This window comes from Xyrauchen texanus, chromosome 20, assembly GCF_025860055.1.
Source record: "Xyrauchen texanus isolate HMW12.3.18 chromosome 20, RBS_HiC_50CHRs, whole genome shotgun sequence".
NCBI classification, from domain to species: domain Eukaryota; kingdom Metazoa; phylum Chordata; class Actinopteri; order Cypriniformes; family Catostomidae; genus Xyrauchen; species Xyrauchen texanus.
The window spans coordinates 21739579-21759415 of NC_068295.1; the positions used below are offsets into that span (position 1 = coordinate 21739579).

A 19837-nucleotide genomic window follows, 5' to 3' on the forward strand; every position below is an offset into this window, starting at 1 on the left:
TGATTGTTTGGACAATCTTTTTTTCATGAAAATGTTTATATTCTTATTTATTGTTCCATTTTATTTAGGTGTAATATTGAGAAAATAACAAGTTTGCAGTAATGCAAAGATGTTATTATTTAAATTTGTAAAAATATTTAAATTTGAAAACACTGCAATTATAGTTGTTCAGGGTTTCCAGCAGAAAATGTGTTAGTTAAGGTGGTGGTGGTGGTGGGGGGGTGTGTATTTGGAATTGCATAACTCCTGACACAAATTAAGACAAATACTGAAACTTGAGTCATATCTTTTTAATGATGTATTAGTTTGTCAAGGTAATAACATTACATCTAATAGTCCGTCAAAATGTGCAAAGCTTATTACAATCACTGCTTATGGCAGAGCTGACACCTAGCATCGCTACAGGCTATCCTCCTTGGTTTAGAAAAAACAATTCAAGGGCCCTTCGGTAATTGCACTCTTTTACGAGTGGACCATTTATGCATATTTTCATGCAGGCTGTCAGACTGTTCCCCTGCAGTCTGTTCCGCAAGTCTGTCTTGATCTATACATGGAAAGTGAATGACGTTTAGATTAGCGTCGAGTCGCTCCTTTACTGTCGAGTCGCTCTACTAAAATTCGCGCTGTGAACATAAAGCCCGCCTACTTTGATTTGATTGGTCATCTGAAATATTCTGACATTGACGAGCAGTGACAGACCAATGAGGTTCAGATGACACACACACACACACACACACACACACACACACACACACACACGCACGCTCGGCGCCGCTGCGGAAGAACGCGCTGATAACAAGACTGAAGCGAACACGAAGGCTTATCACATATTTAAAGAAAGGGAGAAAACAGGACAGAGTAACACGGCAAATATCGCTCATATATATTTTTTTTACGACGTAGTTAAGGCGGCAGGCGTGTGTTGCTTAGGCGGCCGCCTTAGTTTCAAAGTGCTGCGGGAAACCCTGGTTGTTGTTGTTGCTAGTTTGTATGTTTGAGTTGAGAAATACACATTTCAGCATTATCAGTAATCTATTTTTGCATTTTCTTTGATAAGCAAGCAAGTTGACTCATGATACCATTTGTTTATTATATCAAAATCGCTATCGCAATATTAGCCTCAATAATCGCAATATGACATCCCCAAATTGTGCAGCCCTAGTGTGCAGTATCTTGGAGGGGTTAAGTGTGTGTGTGTGTGTGTTTTAGTCGTCAGCCCTGCTCTGTAACCCTACACCAAGGTGGTGTGGCAGCTCTCCCATCCAGAGTTCTGCTCTTGACCCATTTTAGGCTTTAACTAAGATGTGTTAGGGCCTGAAATGGGCCCTCTGGCACAAAGTACAAGAGGTTTTTGTGTGTGTGCGCACGCATATGGTCGTGGTTTGACTTGCTTGGCTCTGTCCCACGCACTGTGGTCAAAATGGTTAGTATTTATTTTCTAGGCCGAGGAAGTGTCTATTTTGTTCCCACGCTACACACATCCCGATGTGTCCCATGCTCAAGACAGGGGGCGCTGTCGCCCTCTGACCCAGGCGGCACGGGAATGTTGGAAACTGCTTTAATTGTTATGACCTTATACCAAGATATTTATATATGTATAGCATGTTTAAGTAAACTTTGTTTGCAGATTTAAATCTAGTTTTAACTGTTGAACAAATCTCCATTTGGTTCTATTTTGTTGAATGATTACGATGTTGGTTATTTCATTACCATCAAATTGCTTGATGAGCGCAGTTTTTTTTTTTTTTTAACATTTCCTATAGAAACAGGACGTTTGGATGGGATATGTTGGGCCCTATGAAATCAGTAAAAAAAAATTCTCTCAATTTTGTTTAATTTTCCCCAAAATTCATTTTCCATTAAAAAAAAATAAAAAAAAAATAAAAAAATTCTGTATTCCGTTTTTAACCTTTAATACAATTAATCATAATCGTAAAAAAAAAAAAATATTAATAGAATTAATTACTTTTACACCTATCATTACATTATTTTGATGATATGTAGTGCTTCTATACAGATCCTCACAGCGGAATCCAAAAAAGTAAAAAAACATTTTTGTCAAATACATTTCTGCACAGCAGAGTATCACAGTATTAATGAAAACATTAAATACAACTTTTATTCAGTACAACAGCATTCATGCTTGTTCTATATTTCTTCAATATAATGTAATTTATGATTTATATAAAAGTAGTATTTTAGTATATATCTGTCGCAATGTCTGCATTTTCACGTGTTTGGTTAAGTTGAGCTTATGGACATTTTTTTAAGTTTGTATGGTTTTGATGACAGCTTCACACCTCCAAATAAGGAGTTCACTATGTGGCTTAAATGAGCTTATTTAACAGCAAAAGGCTGCAATTTAATTCTATATATTGTCTGCATGTGGTGCGAACTTTAAAGTTAATGCACTTGATGCTTATGATGATATGTCATCAGCGTATGAGTGACCGGAATCACACATTTCTTTGAAGCACACAGCACATTCAGTCTGTTGCTTTATTTAATTAAACCTCAGCCTTTTCTGGCTTAATCATCACACTAGGACATATCACAATTTTAATTTGATTAATTGAGCATTAATACATACATTTTATCCCAAATACTTCAAATTCAGTTAAATTCCACACGTTATAGTTCCGTTTTTATGATTGGATTCCTTGATTCCGTCCATGAAGTCATTGGGCCCTAGATATGTCGTAGGGATTGTTTATGAACAAAACTTTGCAACTTGCCAATCAGTTGCAAGATGGAGGGACATTCTCACTTTAGAAAACATTTCATTGGACAAAGATATGTCTAGTGCAAGATCAGTCATAATTCTTTTTGGTCTTTTTAATGGAAGCAAAAAACTATGAATTCATATCAATTTGTATTTTTGTGAAAGGAGTACACAAGCATATAGATTGCTTTAAAGCTAATAAACATGGTATAAAAACCACAAAAAGTACATTTAATATCTAGGGGTCTTTTAAATCTTAATCATTAAAAAGAAAAACTCTAAGCATTCTAAATGTATATATCTCCCGTTTTTATTTCACATATTTGATGTATACTACTGTTACTCATTTTAAATTACTTTTTACAATTTTGCCTTAAAACAGTGGTCTAAACATGAAGCTGGAGTCTTACACCTTTATAATGATTCTAGTTTGTCAAGATTAAATACGAATTTTAATGCCAATAACATCCAGAGATTAAAAAGAACAATCATGCAACCGTCTTCGATTTTCGAGTTTACAATATCTTTCCTTTTTTTAATGATTTTTTTTTTAGGCTTAAGAAGCATTTCACACAAGCACACACAAGTAAGGTGCACGTGATTTATGCTTTCAGAAGGTGTCACTCCACTGTTTACAAAAGCTTCAAAGGGCTGAAGATGAGCTTCAGTGAGAAAGAGGCACATTTGTTGTTGGGCAGCATCTTGAAGAGCCGCTACATGCCAGCCATCTCTTGCCTGGGCCTTTTGTTGCCAAGTGAGCAGAGCTCCTGTTGCTGAAGGAAGTACTTAAATGTGTAGTTATGTGAGATCCCTTCTCGCTAAAGCCGCCCCCCTGCTGTTCCTTCCTGGTCCTTGGCTGAATATGAAGTGTTGCTTGATGGGCTTTCCCCCTCTGACAGTGTCACAGATCAGAAGGAGAGCTGACCCTCCTCCCAGAGGAAACGCTGGGAACCGGGGTGGCTCATTCAGTGCCCGTGGGCCAGTCTCTGCTAATGGAACATCATAGGCTTTTCATGAGTCACTTTGCGCTGTCTTTTGTACACAAGTGTCTCTGTAGGCCTGGTACATCAGTGTCATCATTGCCTTTCTTGGAGTTCATGGGATCACAATTGGCGCTTACATTGTATTTTTATTGATGGTGTCAAAGATGCGAGTACATTTTCCTTGTAATTATCTGGGTGCATTTCCATGCTTGGGCACTTGACTACCTTGTCTATAGCCTTGTTTGTTATGTGTCAAAATAAATAATGCAATTAATGATTAAGCCTCTCAGAACATCTTGGAAACCACATAGCAAAACTCTGGAAACAACCCTGAACATCCTAGCATTGTGCCGTTTTTTTTTCAGAAAATGTGAAAATAGTCGTTATTGCAAAAAGAAAACAACAATATTTTTCATATGTTTGAATGCAAAAATAAAAACAATTACCCACGATAACATCTGTGAAAACATCGGTGTTTATTCATATGTTGCTTTAAGTCATGCATATTAATATATGGCTTGATCTTATGTATTACCACTGGAATTTATTTGAGATTCTGTCAGCAAATTTTTTTTTTTTTACAAATCTACCTGCAATTTTCAGTTAACAATGTGTCAAATAGATTTAACTTCCCTTAGTAACAGTTGCCCCTATGTTTGCTTAATGAAAACATAATTTAAAATCCGTGTAGGCTGTCGTGATTATTAAATAATTGTCTGATCATGGTGGGGTGGGAGATATATCGAATATACTCAATTTATCGCAGCTTGTTCTGCTCACAATGTAGTTAATTGCTATTTTGCGAACATAAGAGTACAAATTGTCAAGTAATTTAAGCCGTCGGCATAGATTTGCTTTTTGCGTTCCGCTTCTCTCCTCTCACAGACAAAAGAGGAGAGAAAAAAAAACATCCCATACATGCGTCACACACACGCGCTCACCACCCAGACCACTCTTCTGGATGAGTTTGTGTGACGTATATAGGTGAGAGTCGTGAGACGTGTGTTTTTGTATCTGGAGAGAACAGGGAAAGAGCCAAAAAAGCGAAGCGGCAAAACGAGTGTCGAGTTCGGGAACAGTAATAGAAAATGGAGGCGGACGAATTGGTTCCGAAATGAAATGGCACTGGATCCATTGTCTGGCAGTGGTTTGGATATCGCAGAGATGTTGAAAAAAAACAACAGTTATCTGCAAAATATGCAGCAAAACCATTACCACAAAAGGTAGCCGTATCCCAAATTTGTTTCACCATTTGAAATGCCACCCACTACAAAACGAAGAATGCCTGAAACTCTGCATGTCCGCATCTCCACCCACACCAAATAAAACGCCAAAGCAACCAGCCCAGAAGGAAATTACCCTGGCTTCATTTTTCAAATCAATACCATATGACAAAAAATTTCCAAAATGGAAAGAAATCACTGCCGCAGTAACCAACTACATCGCCAAAGACATGGCCCCAGTTAGTGTTGTAGAAAAGTCCGGATTCAAAAAACTCATGAAGACAGTTGATCCAAAATATGAATTGCCTGGTTGCAAATATTTTGCAGAGATATCTCTACCAGAGTTATACATTTCAGTCAGAGAAAGTTTGGCCCACCAGTTAACAAATGTGGCCCACTTTTCCACAACTAACGATTTGTGGTCCAGCAGAACGTGTGAGCCATATCTGAGTTTCACTGTACATTACATCGATAATTGGGAGTTGAAGAGTTTGTGCCTTCAAACAAGCTTGTTCCCAGAGGATCATATAGCCGAGATCATCGCACAAGGCTTGCAAGATGCTCTCGTGTCATGGAACTTAACAGAAGCTCGTCTAATGTGCATCACCACCGATAACGGGACAAATATAATCAAAGCTGTGAGCCTGAATAAGTGGACAAGACTGGAGTGTTTTGGCCATCGGCTGCACCTTGCGATTGGTGAGTTTTTGTCTCCCCCAGTGGAATAATAATAATTTTTATTATCAGAGATGTTATAACAGCCTACTAGTAAACAATAAGAGAGCACTTCATAATTGTTTAATTCAATTGAAAACAGTGTGTGCGCGCGCCTGCACGCTCATGTGTGTGCGGGTGCATGCGTATTATGTATTTATCAAAAATATTTAGGCTAAAATCTGACTGAGATCTGTATTTAATATTTTTATTTTTAAAATAATTGCAAAATTATTTCTGGTGTTAGGCTTAGTGTGACTGAATTGTTGGATTTCTTTACAATTATCATAACATTTTAAATGTTTGTTATTATTGTCAGAGAGAAGCATGAAAGACTTGAGCGTGCTGTTGCTGTTTGCAAGAAGGTTGTGACCAGCTTCTCGTTCAGTTGGAAGAGGAGGAGAGACCTGGCCACAGCGCAGAAAGAGCTAAATATCCCTGCACATCAGCTGATCAGCGAGTCTCCTACCAGGTGGGGATCCCGACAGAAGATGATTGTGTGGGTGCTGGAGCAGGAGCAAGCCATTTCTCAAGAATTGGCCTAAGACAAAAAAACACGGCATCTCGTTCTGACCTGGCAAGACCTGGAAGTCCTAGAGTCACTGCACAAGGCTCTTAAACCCCTTGTGGAATTCACAGATGGTCTATCAGGTGAGGACTACGTCACAGTGTCCTATGTCAAGCCTGTGCTTCATCTCTTCCACTCCAGCATCTTGGTAATTCAGGAGGATGACACTGTACACTGACCCAGTCTATCAAAGTCTCCATCCTGGATTAACTGAGGGAGGAATTTGCTGATCCTGCCACCCACGACCTGCTGGATATAACATTGTTAGTGGATCCCAGGTTCAAACAACATACACTGCAGAAGAAAAGGTGGAGGAAATCAAGTGCAAAGCCATATCGGAGATGGAGGCAATGCTGTCTGACCAGGGCACAGCTGAGTCTGCTGCTTCACAGCCTTGAAGCACCAACCGCATTAGAGCCAGAGCCACCAAAAAAACGCTCGGAAGCTTCTTCAAAAGGGCAACACCATCCTCTGCCACACCATCACAGAGAGAACAGATTAAAACAGAGTTGTCTGCCTACTTGCAGTCTGTTGGCGCTGGGAGTGTATCAGATCCCCTGCAATGGTGGAAGGACCATGAGGAAATGTTCCCAAACCTAAACAATCTGGCGAAAAAGTATCTGTGTGCCCGCCACCAGATCCCCATCGGAAAGGGTATTTAGTACCAGTGGGAATATAGTTACATGCCACCGGGCATCTCTCAAGCTAGAAGCCATTGATAGGCTTGTGTTTTTGGCACTAAACATCTAGACAACCTGTTGGTACTGACTGGTTGTTACAAACACACAGGAATGTTGAAACACACAGGAATGTTCTTGTTGAATGCACTTTTGTTGCTTTGAGCTCTGTTAAGGGTCTTGGTTGAGCTTGAGCTCTGTAGAACTAGGCTACAGTATGTAGGCCCACATCATGTCACTGTTCCTTTTCATTTAACAGCTGTTAAAAGCCTATGTGTGCAATTGCCTGGTTTGAATAAATACTGTTTTGTTAAATTTAACTTGGTTGTGATTTCCCGCTTTTTGCATCCACATTTAAAATTGTTCCAATAGAAACCACTAATGAATATAAACAAGAATGTTTTAAAGCAGACATATATTGAAGGGACTACAAGAATCATCATACTGGTGTGATTGTATGCATTTTACTCTCCATCTGCGGAGGTTTGTGGCAAACTCCTGAAAAAATATAAACAAGGATTTTAGTGAACGTAAAGTGCTCCGTTTTCTCTTTAATGATCAAGCAAGTTATTTGTCATTGTGGAGTGTATATATGCAGTGTTAATGACATGCAGTGACACGAAGAAGCCCCATGTGACACCCGCTTTTTTTAAAAGAGATGATGGAATGAAGAAACACAGAATCTGAAAGGTCTTCTTGTAGCTGAGAATTTGACCAATATTTTACTATTGCATACATATATTATAGCTATTCAGGTTGGCTGGGTTCCAACAACAACAGTGGAAATGCAAAATGGACCCAAGACCAAATTTGACCAAAAAGAGATACAGGTGTTTAGTATTATGAAATATTTGAGATGTAAATTATTATTTGTAATGTCATTCTTAAGATTTTAAAGGAAATCATGTAAAAGTTAAGGATGTGTAAAACACTAAAGGTTTATAAAGCACACATACAGTTCTAAAAGTATTTTAATAGTATGATAATCAAAAGTATGACTTTTAATAGACAATTTTAATATATTAGACAATTAATAGTAATAATTGTGAGAGCCCTAAAACAGACAATTCATCATCATGATCGCGAGAGCCCTAAAACAGACAATTAATCGTCATAAACACAATTATTTATTTTACGTTTAATCATCAACCACATTTCAGAATCTTGACAGCCCTAAATCAGTGTAATTAATGTTTATCATTGTTTCATCTTGTCAGTAAGGTCTTGATGAATATTTCTCATACCTTTCATCTTTAGTTTCTTATGTTCATATTTGAGTGTGCTATGCATTTATGCTTAAGAGGTGTATCTCTTAGTAGACATCAGTCTCAAAAATAAATGCTATTTGAAGAGGGGCTCGCACAAAAACGTCCCTATAGGCTGCGCGAGGTCGCATCCTTCAGTGACTATTTGCATGCTGTTTCAAATCTGTTGCACATACAGGTCTGTGGTGGATTCTTTTCTTTGTAATAATGTCCAGACATCAGGCAGGTAATTTGTGTGTGTGTGTGTGTGTGTGTGTGTGCGTGCGCGCGCACACATGTCTCTACATGCTGAGAGATTTTTGCAGAAGTACAGTACACACACACTCTCAGAAGGCTTACTGCCCTGCGGCACAAGGTTCAAGTCCTCCATTTCCTGTTTACAGTGTCTGTGGTTTCCTGTTCTCAATGCATCTTCACTGGGTGATATTGTGATCTTGCGATTGTACTTTGGACAAGGCCTGTGTAAAAAATACAACAATTTAGTTGTAGTCTTCAAAGATCCCACCTTTTTATGTCTATTTTATTCTATTCTTTGTGTGTGTGTGCAAAAAGATTGTTTAATTCGGTATATTAACACAAAATTAAATTTATCATTAAACTTATAATAGTCATAGTGTTGTTGGGTGCAGTTCTGTAGATCCACCTAATGGTGCCATTTATCGGTAGACCTGATTAATGCTGATCTCTAAAAGATTTTCTTCATTTTCCATCTACAATATGTAACCTGTTTATTTTTTCTCTATTATGCCCTAGGTTTGAAGAGATAGTCAAGAAATTCAAGGTTGAATACCATGCTGGAGGTGCCACGCAGAATTCTGTCAAGGTCGCGCAGGTTTGTGCTTAAACCCGAAGCCAGTATTTAATGCAACATGCACTGCTTTCACAGGCAAACAGGTGGTGCTGTATATACCCTGGGGGTATGAAGTGGATTAGCTTTATCGTGTCCATGAAATCACAAAATATAAAGACAATTCTAACATATTTAATTCTGACCCCTTGTTACTTAGAGGTCTAAAGGCCAAAAAGTCAGAATGCTATATTGCCAATGTTCCTCTAAGCTGCACTAGTTCTGATATTGCTCCTACTTAGACAAAAAACAAACTTTCTATAATGCGAACATTAAAATAAATGGGGAAACAAAAATAGATATTTCTTGAATCTTGAAATATCTACTTGTTTAAATACTTGAAATTAATCCGTTAATTATGGAAAAACTTCAAATACATCAGTAGCTGTAAAAATGCACAAAATATCATAAAAAAAATGTATACTAAAATAATATTTTATTTTATTACAAATATTGTAGTTTGACAATTCCTGTGATTTATTTAGCTCTCTGCCTTCATCTGTATCAGGTTTTGGATTTGTTTTTATTATGAAACCTATGAGATGTTCAATAACATTAAGAGTTTTGTCACTTTTTATGGGATTTTGGTTCTGATCCATAAACAATACCTACCTACAGCTTAAAGAGATAGTATACCCAAAAATAAAAAATCTGTCATTGTTTCCTCACCCTCTTGTTCCAAACGACATCTTAAGACAAGTGATGTTAAGCATTATTTTAGTCTTAGTCATTTTCGCTTTCTTTGCATCTTTATTGATAAAATGTAAATAAAAGTTTATGGTGATTTAGGCTTTCCACATTTTGCGTTCCATGTAAGAAAGTCTGATGGGTTTGGAACAACACGAGGGTGAGTAAATGACAGAATTTTCATTTTTGTGTGAACAATCCCTTTAGCTCTTAAAGACTACATCAGACATGGGGATCACAACAGCAATATTTAAAGAATAGTTCCCAATTTATAGCCAATAAGATATTATGTAAGATATAGAATAAATAATATTCTGATTCAAGCATTTCCAGAAACAATCTAAATATTGTTTTTCTCCTTCTCAGAGTTCTTTCCTAGTATTGTCAAGACATGAGGATTCAAATCTGTGAGGGATATTTATTTGTGTGATGTTTAAGGGTAAAAACAGAAATACTCTTGTGTCCCTGATGGTCTAGTAGGGTGCTGTCACTGCAGAGAAATCTGCTTAAATGACCTTGTTGCCCTCAGGGCTCAACTAGACTGAGTTTGATTCCTTCCGTGCTCAGTACCACTGTGTTTCAGCCCTTGTGTACTTTTGCAGGTGGCTGACGATATCAACAGCGTTAAGACCTGGGAGCAGGAGTTAGTTAGATATATATCATCTAAAAGGACACATGGAATTTTCTGATTATCTCCAGATGATGCACAGCATACAAATCTAGCTATGCATTAGGCTACATAGCCTTTCACATGCACTGCATCTATCACTGTGAATTATAGACCTCTGTATGTGATGAGGTAAGACTGTGGATAATCATTTGGGTTTCTGCCAGTGAAAGCAAATGTTATTTCATTACTTTAGTGTCTGACTCCTTACTGTTGTCGGGCACATTTGTTTTGACCCGAGTACATGCTGAAAGTATGGCTGTGTCTCAACGTTTATTTGCTTTACAGGATTTGCTGTAAATTATGCATATGCCATGATGGTCTAGTCTTCCAACAACTGATTAGTTGGTTAGTGTCAACAATTAAATATAGATTTATAGTCTTTAAAACTGTGTTTTAATTAGCATGCAAACAACAAGATTACTTTAGCTGGTAAACTGTTTGTATGGTAAAATATGTATAAGTTAGGCTATGGATAAAATATACACATTCAGACAGATGTGTAAAAGTATCCACTGTGTGGCTGTTAAAAGAGAGTTAAATTTTCTCCTAAGCAGATGAGATTTTTATGTAGGGATGCCATAAAACATTTATATATTATTGGTCGACACGTTATTTTATTGATATTTTTTAAACCGATATATTAAAATTGGGCAACATTTAAATTAGAAACCTAATTTGCATGCTTTCCAATTCACTCAGTTGGCCTCTTTTTAACAGTCTGGCCTAATATCATTGGGAGACCACAAGGGTGGTTACTGTCAGGAAAGGCACAAGAAACACACACACACACACACACACACACACACACACACACACACACACACACACACACACACAGGACAAGCTGATGCGGTGCAGCAGATGGCAGACCAAAGCTACAAAGGTATTTGTACTTGAAGAAAGATGTGATGTCAATGTTTTTGCTGGTTAGTGTGTGAAACTATTAGAAATGGTGAAATTTTTTTTTTTTTGTGATCCCACAAAAGCTTAATGGGGTGAATATCAATAACACTCTTTTCCAATTATCTGTTGTCCATGTCTGTTTCTTTGCCCACTCTAACCTTTTTCTTTCTTTTTTTTTTTTTTTTCAAAAGTGGCTTTTATTTTTGCATTGCTTCCAACAAGGCCTGCACCCCTGAGTCTTCTCTTTACTGTTGTACATGAAACTGGTGTTGAGAGGGTAGAATACAATGAAGCTGTCAGCTGAGGACATTTGAGGCATCTATTTTTCAAACTAGAGACTCTGATCTACTTATCCTCTTGTTTAGTTGTACATCTGGCCTTCCACTTCTCTTTCTGTCCTTGTTAGAGCCAGTTGTTTTTTGTCTTTGAAGACTTTTAGTGTACACCTTTGTATGAATCTTATTGTATGAAAAAAAAAAAACGTTTCTAGAGAAAGCTGTTTCTTAAAAAAATAAAAAATATGCAATTGCTGAAACAAACAGGTCACTTACGGCCACCATGCCAACTTGCTTGCTCAACGGGACTCGTACCCCGTGCTTCGCATTCGCAATGCTAAGTTGAGCTACCGCGAGATTTGATGGGGATCGAACAAGCTTGTTGGTTATGTAAAGCAAACGTTAAAATGTATCCCCTTGTGATGCGCATTTTGATGTTATGAGATAGTAATGTGTGAGGAATAGAGCGAAAGTGTTTTACTGAAAGTATGCCGTTTTAGTCTGGATTTGTGTGAAAGTCGTTGTTTTAGCACCTCTAGTGTTTATTTCATCAGGAAACCGCCTTAATGCATAGAACAAGCCATGTAAAAAAAATGTTTGCACAAATGTAGGTATAGTAACAAATACTAAACTAAAAAAAAAACGTTGAACCAACCTAATTGTACTGTGCTTTCTTAAGACCGAATAGTCATCTATTTGTTCAGGCTACCGACTAACTAATCCATTTTGAAAATATGTAGTTTTGCACTTCTGTAGTGTAAATGTCTTTGCGAGGATGTCTGTGTTATTAGTTCTTCACCTGCCAGCATTGATAATGGAGTCAAGGTGGGTAAAGTTACACCCATTTGAAGCGGCAGTAGTTAAGAAGGCTCCCAGTGATATGTGGGTTAAGTAGCAGTTTGATCAGACAGCTCTTCAAAGCTGGCTCATACGAGAAGGAAGCTTGATGCGGAACCGGGCCTCTGAGATTAACACATGGCAGCACCTAGAATGCCAGGAGCAACACAACCTGTGTATCTGTGTCGCAGAAAATGAGAGCTTTCAAACGCAATGACATGGGCTGCTTGTGAACGCACATCAAAGCGGCCATGTTGAGATGAGTTGCTCCATTCAGCGAGCTGTTCTGAGCCGCGGGTGCTGCTAGGCAGACGTGGGAGGGATCATGTTCTGCTCTCAATACCTGACCAAGATAGGTAGACTAGTTACACAAGAACAACCAGTCATCGGAGAGGCAGAGTTATCTTGCTCTCTCTGCATAACCCTTTTTTCTCTTCTGCTCCCCCTGATACCATGAAATCAATCTGATCACCATATTTTTTCACCTTCTCTTTTCTTTCTTCACCCCTCTGCATGTTCCTACACAGAGTGGTTCACTCCTGAAAGAGAAACACACCAGAAATTCCCAAAGGGATAATTCACCCACAAATGCAAATTCTGCCATCATTTACTCCTCCTCATGTGGTCGTATGACATTTTATCTCATGTAGAACAAAAAAGTTTGACATTTTGAAGAATATTCTAGGCCACTCTTTTCCACAGAAGTAAAATGAAGGGTGATCTGGTCAAGCTCTAAAATGACAAAGTACTTTAAGTAGTTAATATGACTTATGTTGTGTGCTATAATTGATGCTTCTAAAGCTGTATGACGGCTTCGTGTGAGTAACAGATGGAAATGCAAGTCATTATTCACTGTTAAGGCCGAATCGTACTCTACGCGAGTACGTGAACGCAGGCTCTTCTAGATACGCAAGCTCCATTTCGTGCGTTATTGCAGTGCAAAATATGTCCCCAATTTGTAACACAAGTATTTGTTGCAGTTTCAATGTTGCCGCAAGGAGCGCTATAGTGGACATTAGTCTGAACTGTCTGCTGCTATGATGAATTTTCTCTTTTAAGCCAACTACTGTCAAAAGTTTGAATAGAATATTTCTGCGCAAGTTATATGTCAATATATTTATAGCAACTTCAAATATAACCTTGCCACTAAAGGTTATCAAGCCACCAAACAAAGCCGAGCTGCTTGAATTTTTGCGCCAGGAGTGGCATAAAGTCACCTAACAGCAATGTGAAAGACTGGTGGAGAACATGCCAAGATGCATAAAAGCTGTGATAGAATATCAGGGTTAATTTCACCAAATATTGATTTCTGAAATTCATTTTATGCAAATAAATGCTCTAGTCAAAATAACAATATTTTTATTTGGAATTTGGGAGAAATGTTGTTAGTACTTTATAGAATAAAACAAAAATGTTACTCAATAACATTTTACTCAAACGCATACCTGTAAATAGTAAATCCAGAGAAACTTAATGGTTAGCTGTAAGCATCTCCGGATGGCTCAGGTGATATGTATGAATTTGCAATTCAATGCAGGAGATATATAGTCTTATACTGTTAGGCACAACTCCGCCACATAGGAGTTTAACAGATGAAGACTTTCACTTACAAGAAGTGACAATCTCCCATTCTCTCTCTCTTATATAGAACTGCAAAGAGAACACACCCTAGCACTGCTCTATGGTCCCAGACATCAAATAAGCATCACAGTCTTACACTGTATATACAATGTTCCCCAAGCATCCTTCTCCACTGTGATCCAAGACTCTGCTCTATTACATGTGCTCCCCTGGTGTGGCCCCTAGAGCAGCCGAGAGTTTGAGAGGGGTAGAGGCCAACACTCACCAACAGAGAGAGCAGTTGTTAGGTGCTGCCTCCATAGGGAGGTTAAATTACTCTTCTAGAGCTCAGTAGGCCTATAGTTTTGAACAGTTGCCATTTTTAAGCACATAAGAGGACTTGTTTTTATGCAAGAAATTGATATTCTTACAGGATAAGTTCATCCATAAATTACTCACTCTCATACTATGCCAAATCGAAATGACTTTTCTTGTGTAGAACAAATATTTAGACATTTTGAAGAATTTACTTGTCGTTTTCCAATTACAATGAATGGGAAAAGGAGTTTTAAAGCTTCAAAAAGGATCTAAAAGCACCGTAAAAGAATCACAAACTAGTCTATGACTTTTGTGCTTTATTCCAAGTCTTCTGAAGTCATTAGATTTGTGAGGAAATCGTTTCATTTGAGACATTGTTTAAAACTTGTCATTTTTTAGGGTAATCTCTAACAATATGCACTGACTTTACTGTGTTTGTCTTGATGCTTCAGGTCAGGGCTACTCAACTTCGGAAAGGTCAGGGGCCGCAAAGGTGTGTGTGAGTTAGTGAGCGAGCAAAAGTCTGTGAAACACTTTGCCTAAGACTTTTGCACAGTACCATGCATGAATGCATGGCACAAGGTGTTTCACAAAAGCATTTGTCTTAAGATGGTTATTTATATCTTCAGCTTTTGTGTGTCAATAGGAAGTATAAATGTTAGACTCCCAAACATTACTTTTGCAAATAGAAAAGATTAGAATAGAAGAACAGGGAGCACTGCAACAGATGTCATGGCCCCCACAAAGCTCCCTACTGAACATCGTGTCAGTCTGACCACCCCCAAAAATATTTTTTCCCTGCAAATACTGTTGTCATGATGAGTACACATCTCTGAGCTATTCAAGACATATTTGCACCGTGTTGAGTAGTTGAAGTGTGATTGCGAGTGCGCATGTTTGATTGACAAATGGCACGAGCGCACACTCGCTGTGTATGAACTCGCGTGCAGACCGGCCGCCACCCTCATAACATCGGCCATGCTCCAATATTATTATTTGTAGTGTCCTCTTGCAGTTGAATTCCCTCTCTAATGTGACTCCGCAATGTAGAGAGAACTATTGTATATCCTCATAAAAATGGACACCTCAATTCATAAAGATTTGATGGGCTGCTGTTAAACATATTTCTGATGATGATATCATAACGTGGATGTTGAGTAGCGCTGCTTTTGGTATTTCATACAATGCAAGCAAAAGTCTGTTTTTACTGATTGCACACAATGATATCTTTGCTTCTCCAACCTTTCTTTGCTCAACTTCTTCTGTTCTACTTTTTCCCCATTTGTCGCTGGCCCATAGTGCCTGCGCAGATTCTTTTTGAAAGTGGTGAGGGGGCCCAACCTTGGACTGAAACTGGACTATTTTATTGGAAACACATGTGCACTCTGTAGTTGGAACTCTTCTATGAAGAAAATCACTAAGCCCTCTTCAGCACACAAAGGCCTTTCCCAGTTCATATTTTTGCATGGAAACTTAAATTGGGGAAAGTTGGTGCCTATAACCAGACATCAGGATAGAAGACAAAACGTTCCATGACCTAATGTTTGACTTGACTGACTTTTGTTTTTTTTTTTCTTTTAAAAAGACTCCACGTCCATCTGACCTCAATAAAGAGTTTAGAGGAAAAGTTCACCCAAAAATGAACATTTGTGTCATTTACTCACCTTCATTTTGTTCCAAACCTTACTTTCTTCTGTGGAACATGAACGTTTTTTTTTTTACAAAACCCTGGGCACTCTTTTCCAAGCAGCTTTACAGAAAATCATGCATAAACAGAAAATGAAACTGTATTATCTATAATGTCTTGGAGCCATCATTGTGTAGTTTCATTGTGTAGTTTGAATTTAAATATGATTGTATATTGTGTATAAAAGTAAATAGTTAAATAATAATTGTATTTAGAACCCCAGTTAGCAAGCCGAAGTGACTGTGACAAGGAACACAACTTCATAAGATGTTGGTTAATGGAGAAAAATAACCAGGCTCACTGTGGGTGCTAGTTCCCCCAATAAAGATTTTGTGTGTACTGTAAGATTGAGGAATGTTTTTGAAGTCCATCCTGGATTAACTGCAGAAGTTCACATAGATGCATTGTCCTTTATTAGTTGGCTAATGAATGAAGGCTTTTGCTTACTATTCATTGTCTATGTATTCCAGTTTAGGAGTGTAGTCCATCATTAGACCAAGGTAATGCAAGCAGAGATCAGTGAGGTGCATCGCAGCAGGTCATTTCGGTGAGGTCTATCCCAAGTCCAAGGTTCAGGCAATGGCATATGAATGTCTTATGGTTGGAGTTGGCATCAGTTCATTCCCTGAAGTCCATTGCAATAGACTGAAGTGATATCTGACTTGCACCTGCTGCATTTAGTCATCACTCCGAGTCCAACACCAAGAAGGAATGGAGCTAGATCTGGCCATCTCTGGTAACATCGGGATATGAATCCAGAGGTTGAGACGGAAAGGAATAGAATAATATTAGCGTAGATGCCATTACATTTTTATGAGTAATAGATTAAAAAAAAGTGGAACATATGGCTTGTGTGTTATATTCCAAGTCTGTTGAATTTATATGATAGTCTGGGTGCTGATATACTTTGTAGGTGAAAAAATGGTTTGATATAAACATTGTCCTTAAATCTTGGAAAAACAAGGGAAACTGCCTACAAAACCTACACGTACCAAATTATTTGTAGAAGTCATTATAGAGAATAATCAAATAATTATTTGTAATATTACATACATTGAACTGTAATGACCTTGTAGAATATACAATTGTTCAGATAATGTATAAAGCTAATAATTGTTTATTACCAAGAAATTTACAAAAAGTTGGTTAAGAGAAAATCATTATTTAAAGGAATTATTTATGTTTAAAAAAATTGTTAGGACTGAATTGAAAAACAGTTTCAATAAAGGGGATGGAATTGTGGAATAAGCTTGTATGTGAACTGAAATTGTGTAAAACAAATGTAAAATATTGTTTAAAAATGAGGTTTAAAAAGTATGAAAGACTGGATTAAGTATTATTGGACTAGAAATAGATTGAAGTACATTACTAAGCAGTGTTATATGTCTAGGTAAATGTTGCTTAAGTGAAGGTATATGTGGTTTAAGTTGATGTTGTTACGATACTGTTAAATAGTCACCTTGCTCATTAATTTATGATTGTTAAAAGGATTGTAAATGTGGATGATAACATAAGATTGTATCTTTTTAAGGTGAGTAGGGAAGGTAGAATAAGTGTTGGCTTCAGCCTTTTACTTTTTCGGTATAATGTTTTCTGTATTGGCAATTTGAGTTATTCGCTAAAAATATTGACATCTGTCTTAGCTTTACTTGATACATTCATGAGAGAATTGTTCAGCACACTAAATGCAGTGATCCAGTAACCTTGGTTAACAGTCCATTGGAGGGGAAGTTTTCAATAAATAACAATTATTATATGACTTTGGAAGATTTTGAATATTGCGTATAGAGTCATATAAACCGTTTGTGTTCATTGAAGAGCTGCTACTCATTGTAAGGGGGAGTGAAGTAGCAAATGTTATACATATATCAAACTTGGCAGTGGGAAAAGTTTGGAAGAAAGGACATTTCAATGGAAAAAAAAGTTTGAAAGCTCTGAAGGCTGGTGAGCTTAACAAGACACACCTGTACCAGGGGACCCTAAACTCTCCACGGTGAATGGCCATAACATCTGTGTCCGATATTCACAACAGAGAGAGAATATAAATGGAAGAATGTCTCAATATTTTGACTGTATGATTCCATCTCAATGACAAAGATTGAGGATTAAGATATATAGAGTTGAAGTCAAACGTTTACATAAACCTTAGCAAAATACATTTAAACTTTTCACAATTCCTGACATTTAATCGTAGAAAACATTGCCTGTCCTAGGTCAATTAGGATCACCTAGTTTATTTTAAGAATGTTTTATTTAAACTTTATTTTTTTTCATCACATTCCCATTGGGCCAGAGGTTTACTTACACTTTGTTAGTATTTGGTAGCATTGCCTTTAAATTGTTTAACTTGGGTCAAATGTTTTAACAATAAGTTGCTGGCAGTTTGGCCCATTCCTCCAGACAGAACTGGTGTAACTGAGTCAGGTTTGAAGGCCTCCTTGCTCGCATATGCTTTTTCAGTTCTGCCCATCAGATTGAGGTCAGGGCTTTGTGATGGCCACTCCAGTACCTTGAGTTTGTTGTCCTTAAGCCATTTTCCACAACTTTGGAGGTATGCTTGGGGTCATTGTCCATTTGGAAGACCCATTTGCGACTGAGCTTTAACTTCCTGGCTGATGTCTTGAGATGTTGCTTCAATATATCTACATAATTTTCCTTCCTCATGATTCAATCCATTTTGTAAAGTGCACCAGTCCCTCCTGCAGCAAAGCACCCCCACAACATGATGCTGCCACACCCATGCTTACGCTTGGGATGGTGTTCTTTGGCTTACAAGCCTTACCCTTTTTTCTCCAAACAAAGATGGCCATTATGGTCAAACAGTTACATTTTGTTTCATCAGACCAGAGGACATTTATCCAACAAGTAAATTCTTTGTCCCCATATGTACTTACAAACTGTAGTCTGGCTTTTTTATGGTGGTTTTGGAGCAGTGACTTCTTCCTTACTCAGCAGCCTTTCAGGTTATGTCGATATAGGGCTCGTTTTACTGTGGATATAGATACTTGTCTACCTTCCTCCAGCATCTTCACAATGTCCTTTGCTGTTGTTCTGGGATTGATTTGCACTTTTCGCACCAAATGACAGTTCATCTTTAGGAGACAGAATGCATCTCCTTCCTGAGCGGTCTGATGGCTGCGTGGTCCCATGGTGTTTATATTTGCGTACTATTGTTTGTACAGATGAACGTGATACCATCAAGCATTTCGAAATTGCTCCCAAGGTTGAACCAGACTTGAGGAGGTCCACAATTTTTCTTTTACTTTTCCCATGATGTCAAGCAAAGAGGCACTTAGTTTGAAGGTAGACTTTAAAATACATCCACAGGTACACCTCCAATTCAGTAGGCCTCTGATCTGAAGCTAATTGTCTAAAGGCTTGACATTTTCTGGAATTTTCCAAGTTGCTTAAAGGCACAGTTTGTGTATGTAAACTTCTGACCCACTGGAAATGTGATGGTCAATTAAAAGTGAAACAATCTTTTAAAAAACTAAATGACTCATGTCATGCTCAAAATTGATGTCCTAAATGACAAAACTATAGTTTGCTAATATGAAATCTATGGAGTGGTTAGAAAATGAGTTTTAATTACTTCCGCCTAAGTGTATGTAAGCTTCTGAATTCAGTTGTACATGTCTAAAATCTCTCCTTTGTTCTGGCTGGAGCTTAATTTCTACAGCGGGAATGTTTAATAAAAGCCTAATGTAACTTCAGCAAAGTGGGTTGTCTGATTAATGATTGCTAAATACCTGCAGGTATTGGGGATGATATGCAGTACAGCGAGAAGCTGCAAAACAGTCCCAACATTAAGCATGCTCCTCCGTTTCTGGAGTTTTACTGAATATTAATATTCAAAAGCTTTTCGGACAACTTCGCTGCATAAAATGCTTTATTTCCTTCC

The 19837-nt window shown here is 37.8% G+C and overlaps 1 protein-coding gene across 2 annotated transcripts in view; it reads left to right on the plus strand.

Moving 5' to 3' along the window:
- The window catches only part of LOC127661108 (adenosine kinase-like), a 240188-nt gene that overhangs the window by 49204 nt on the left and 171147 nt on the right, over positions 1–19837 (plus strand). For both annotated transcript variants that reach the window (XM_052151681.1, XM_052151682.1), the window contains exon 4: positions 8906–8984. In XM_052151681.1, coding sequence (XP_052007641.1) covers positions 8906–8984 — 79 coding nt within the window. The remainder of the gene's footprint in view (positions 1–8905; positions 8985–19837) is intronic.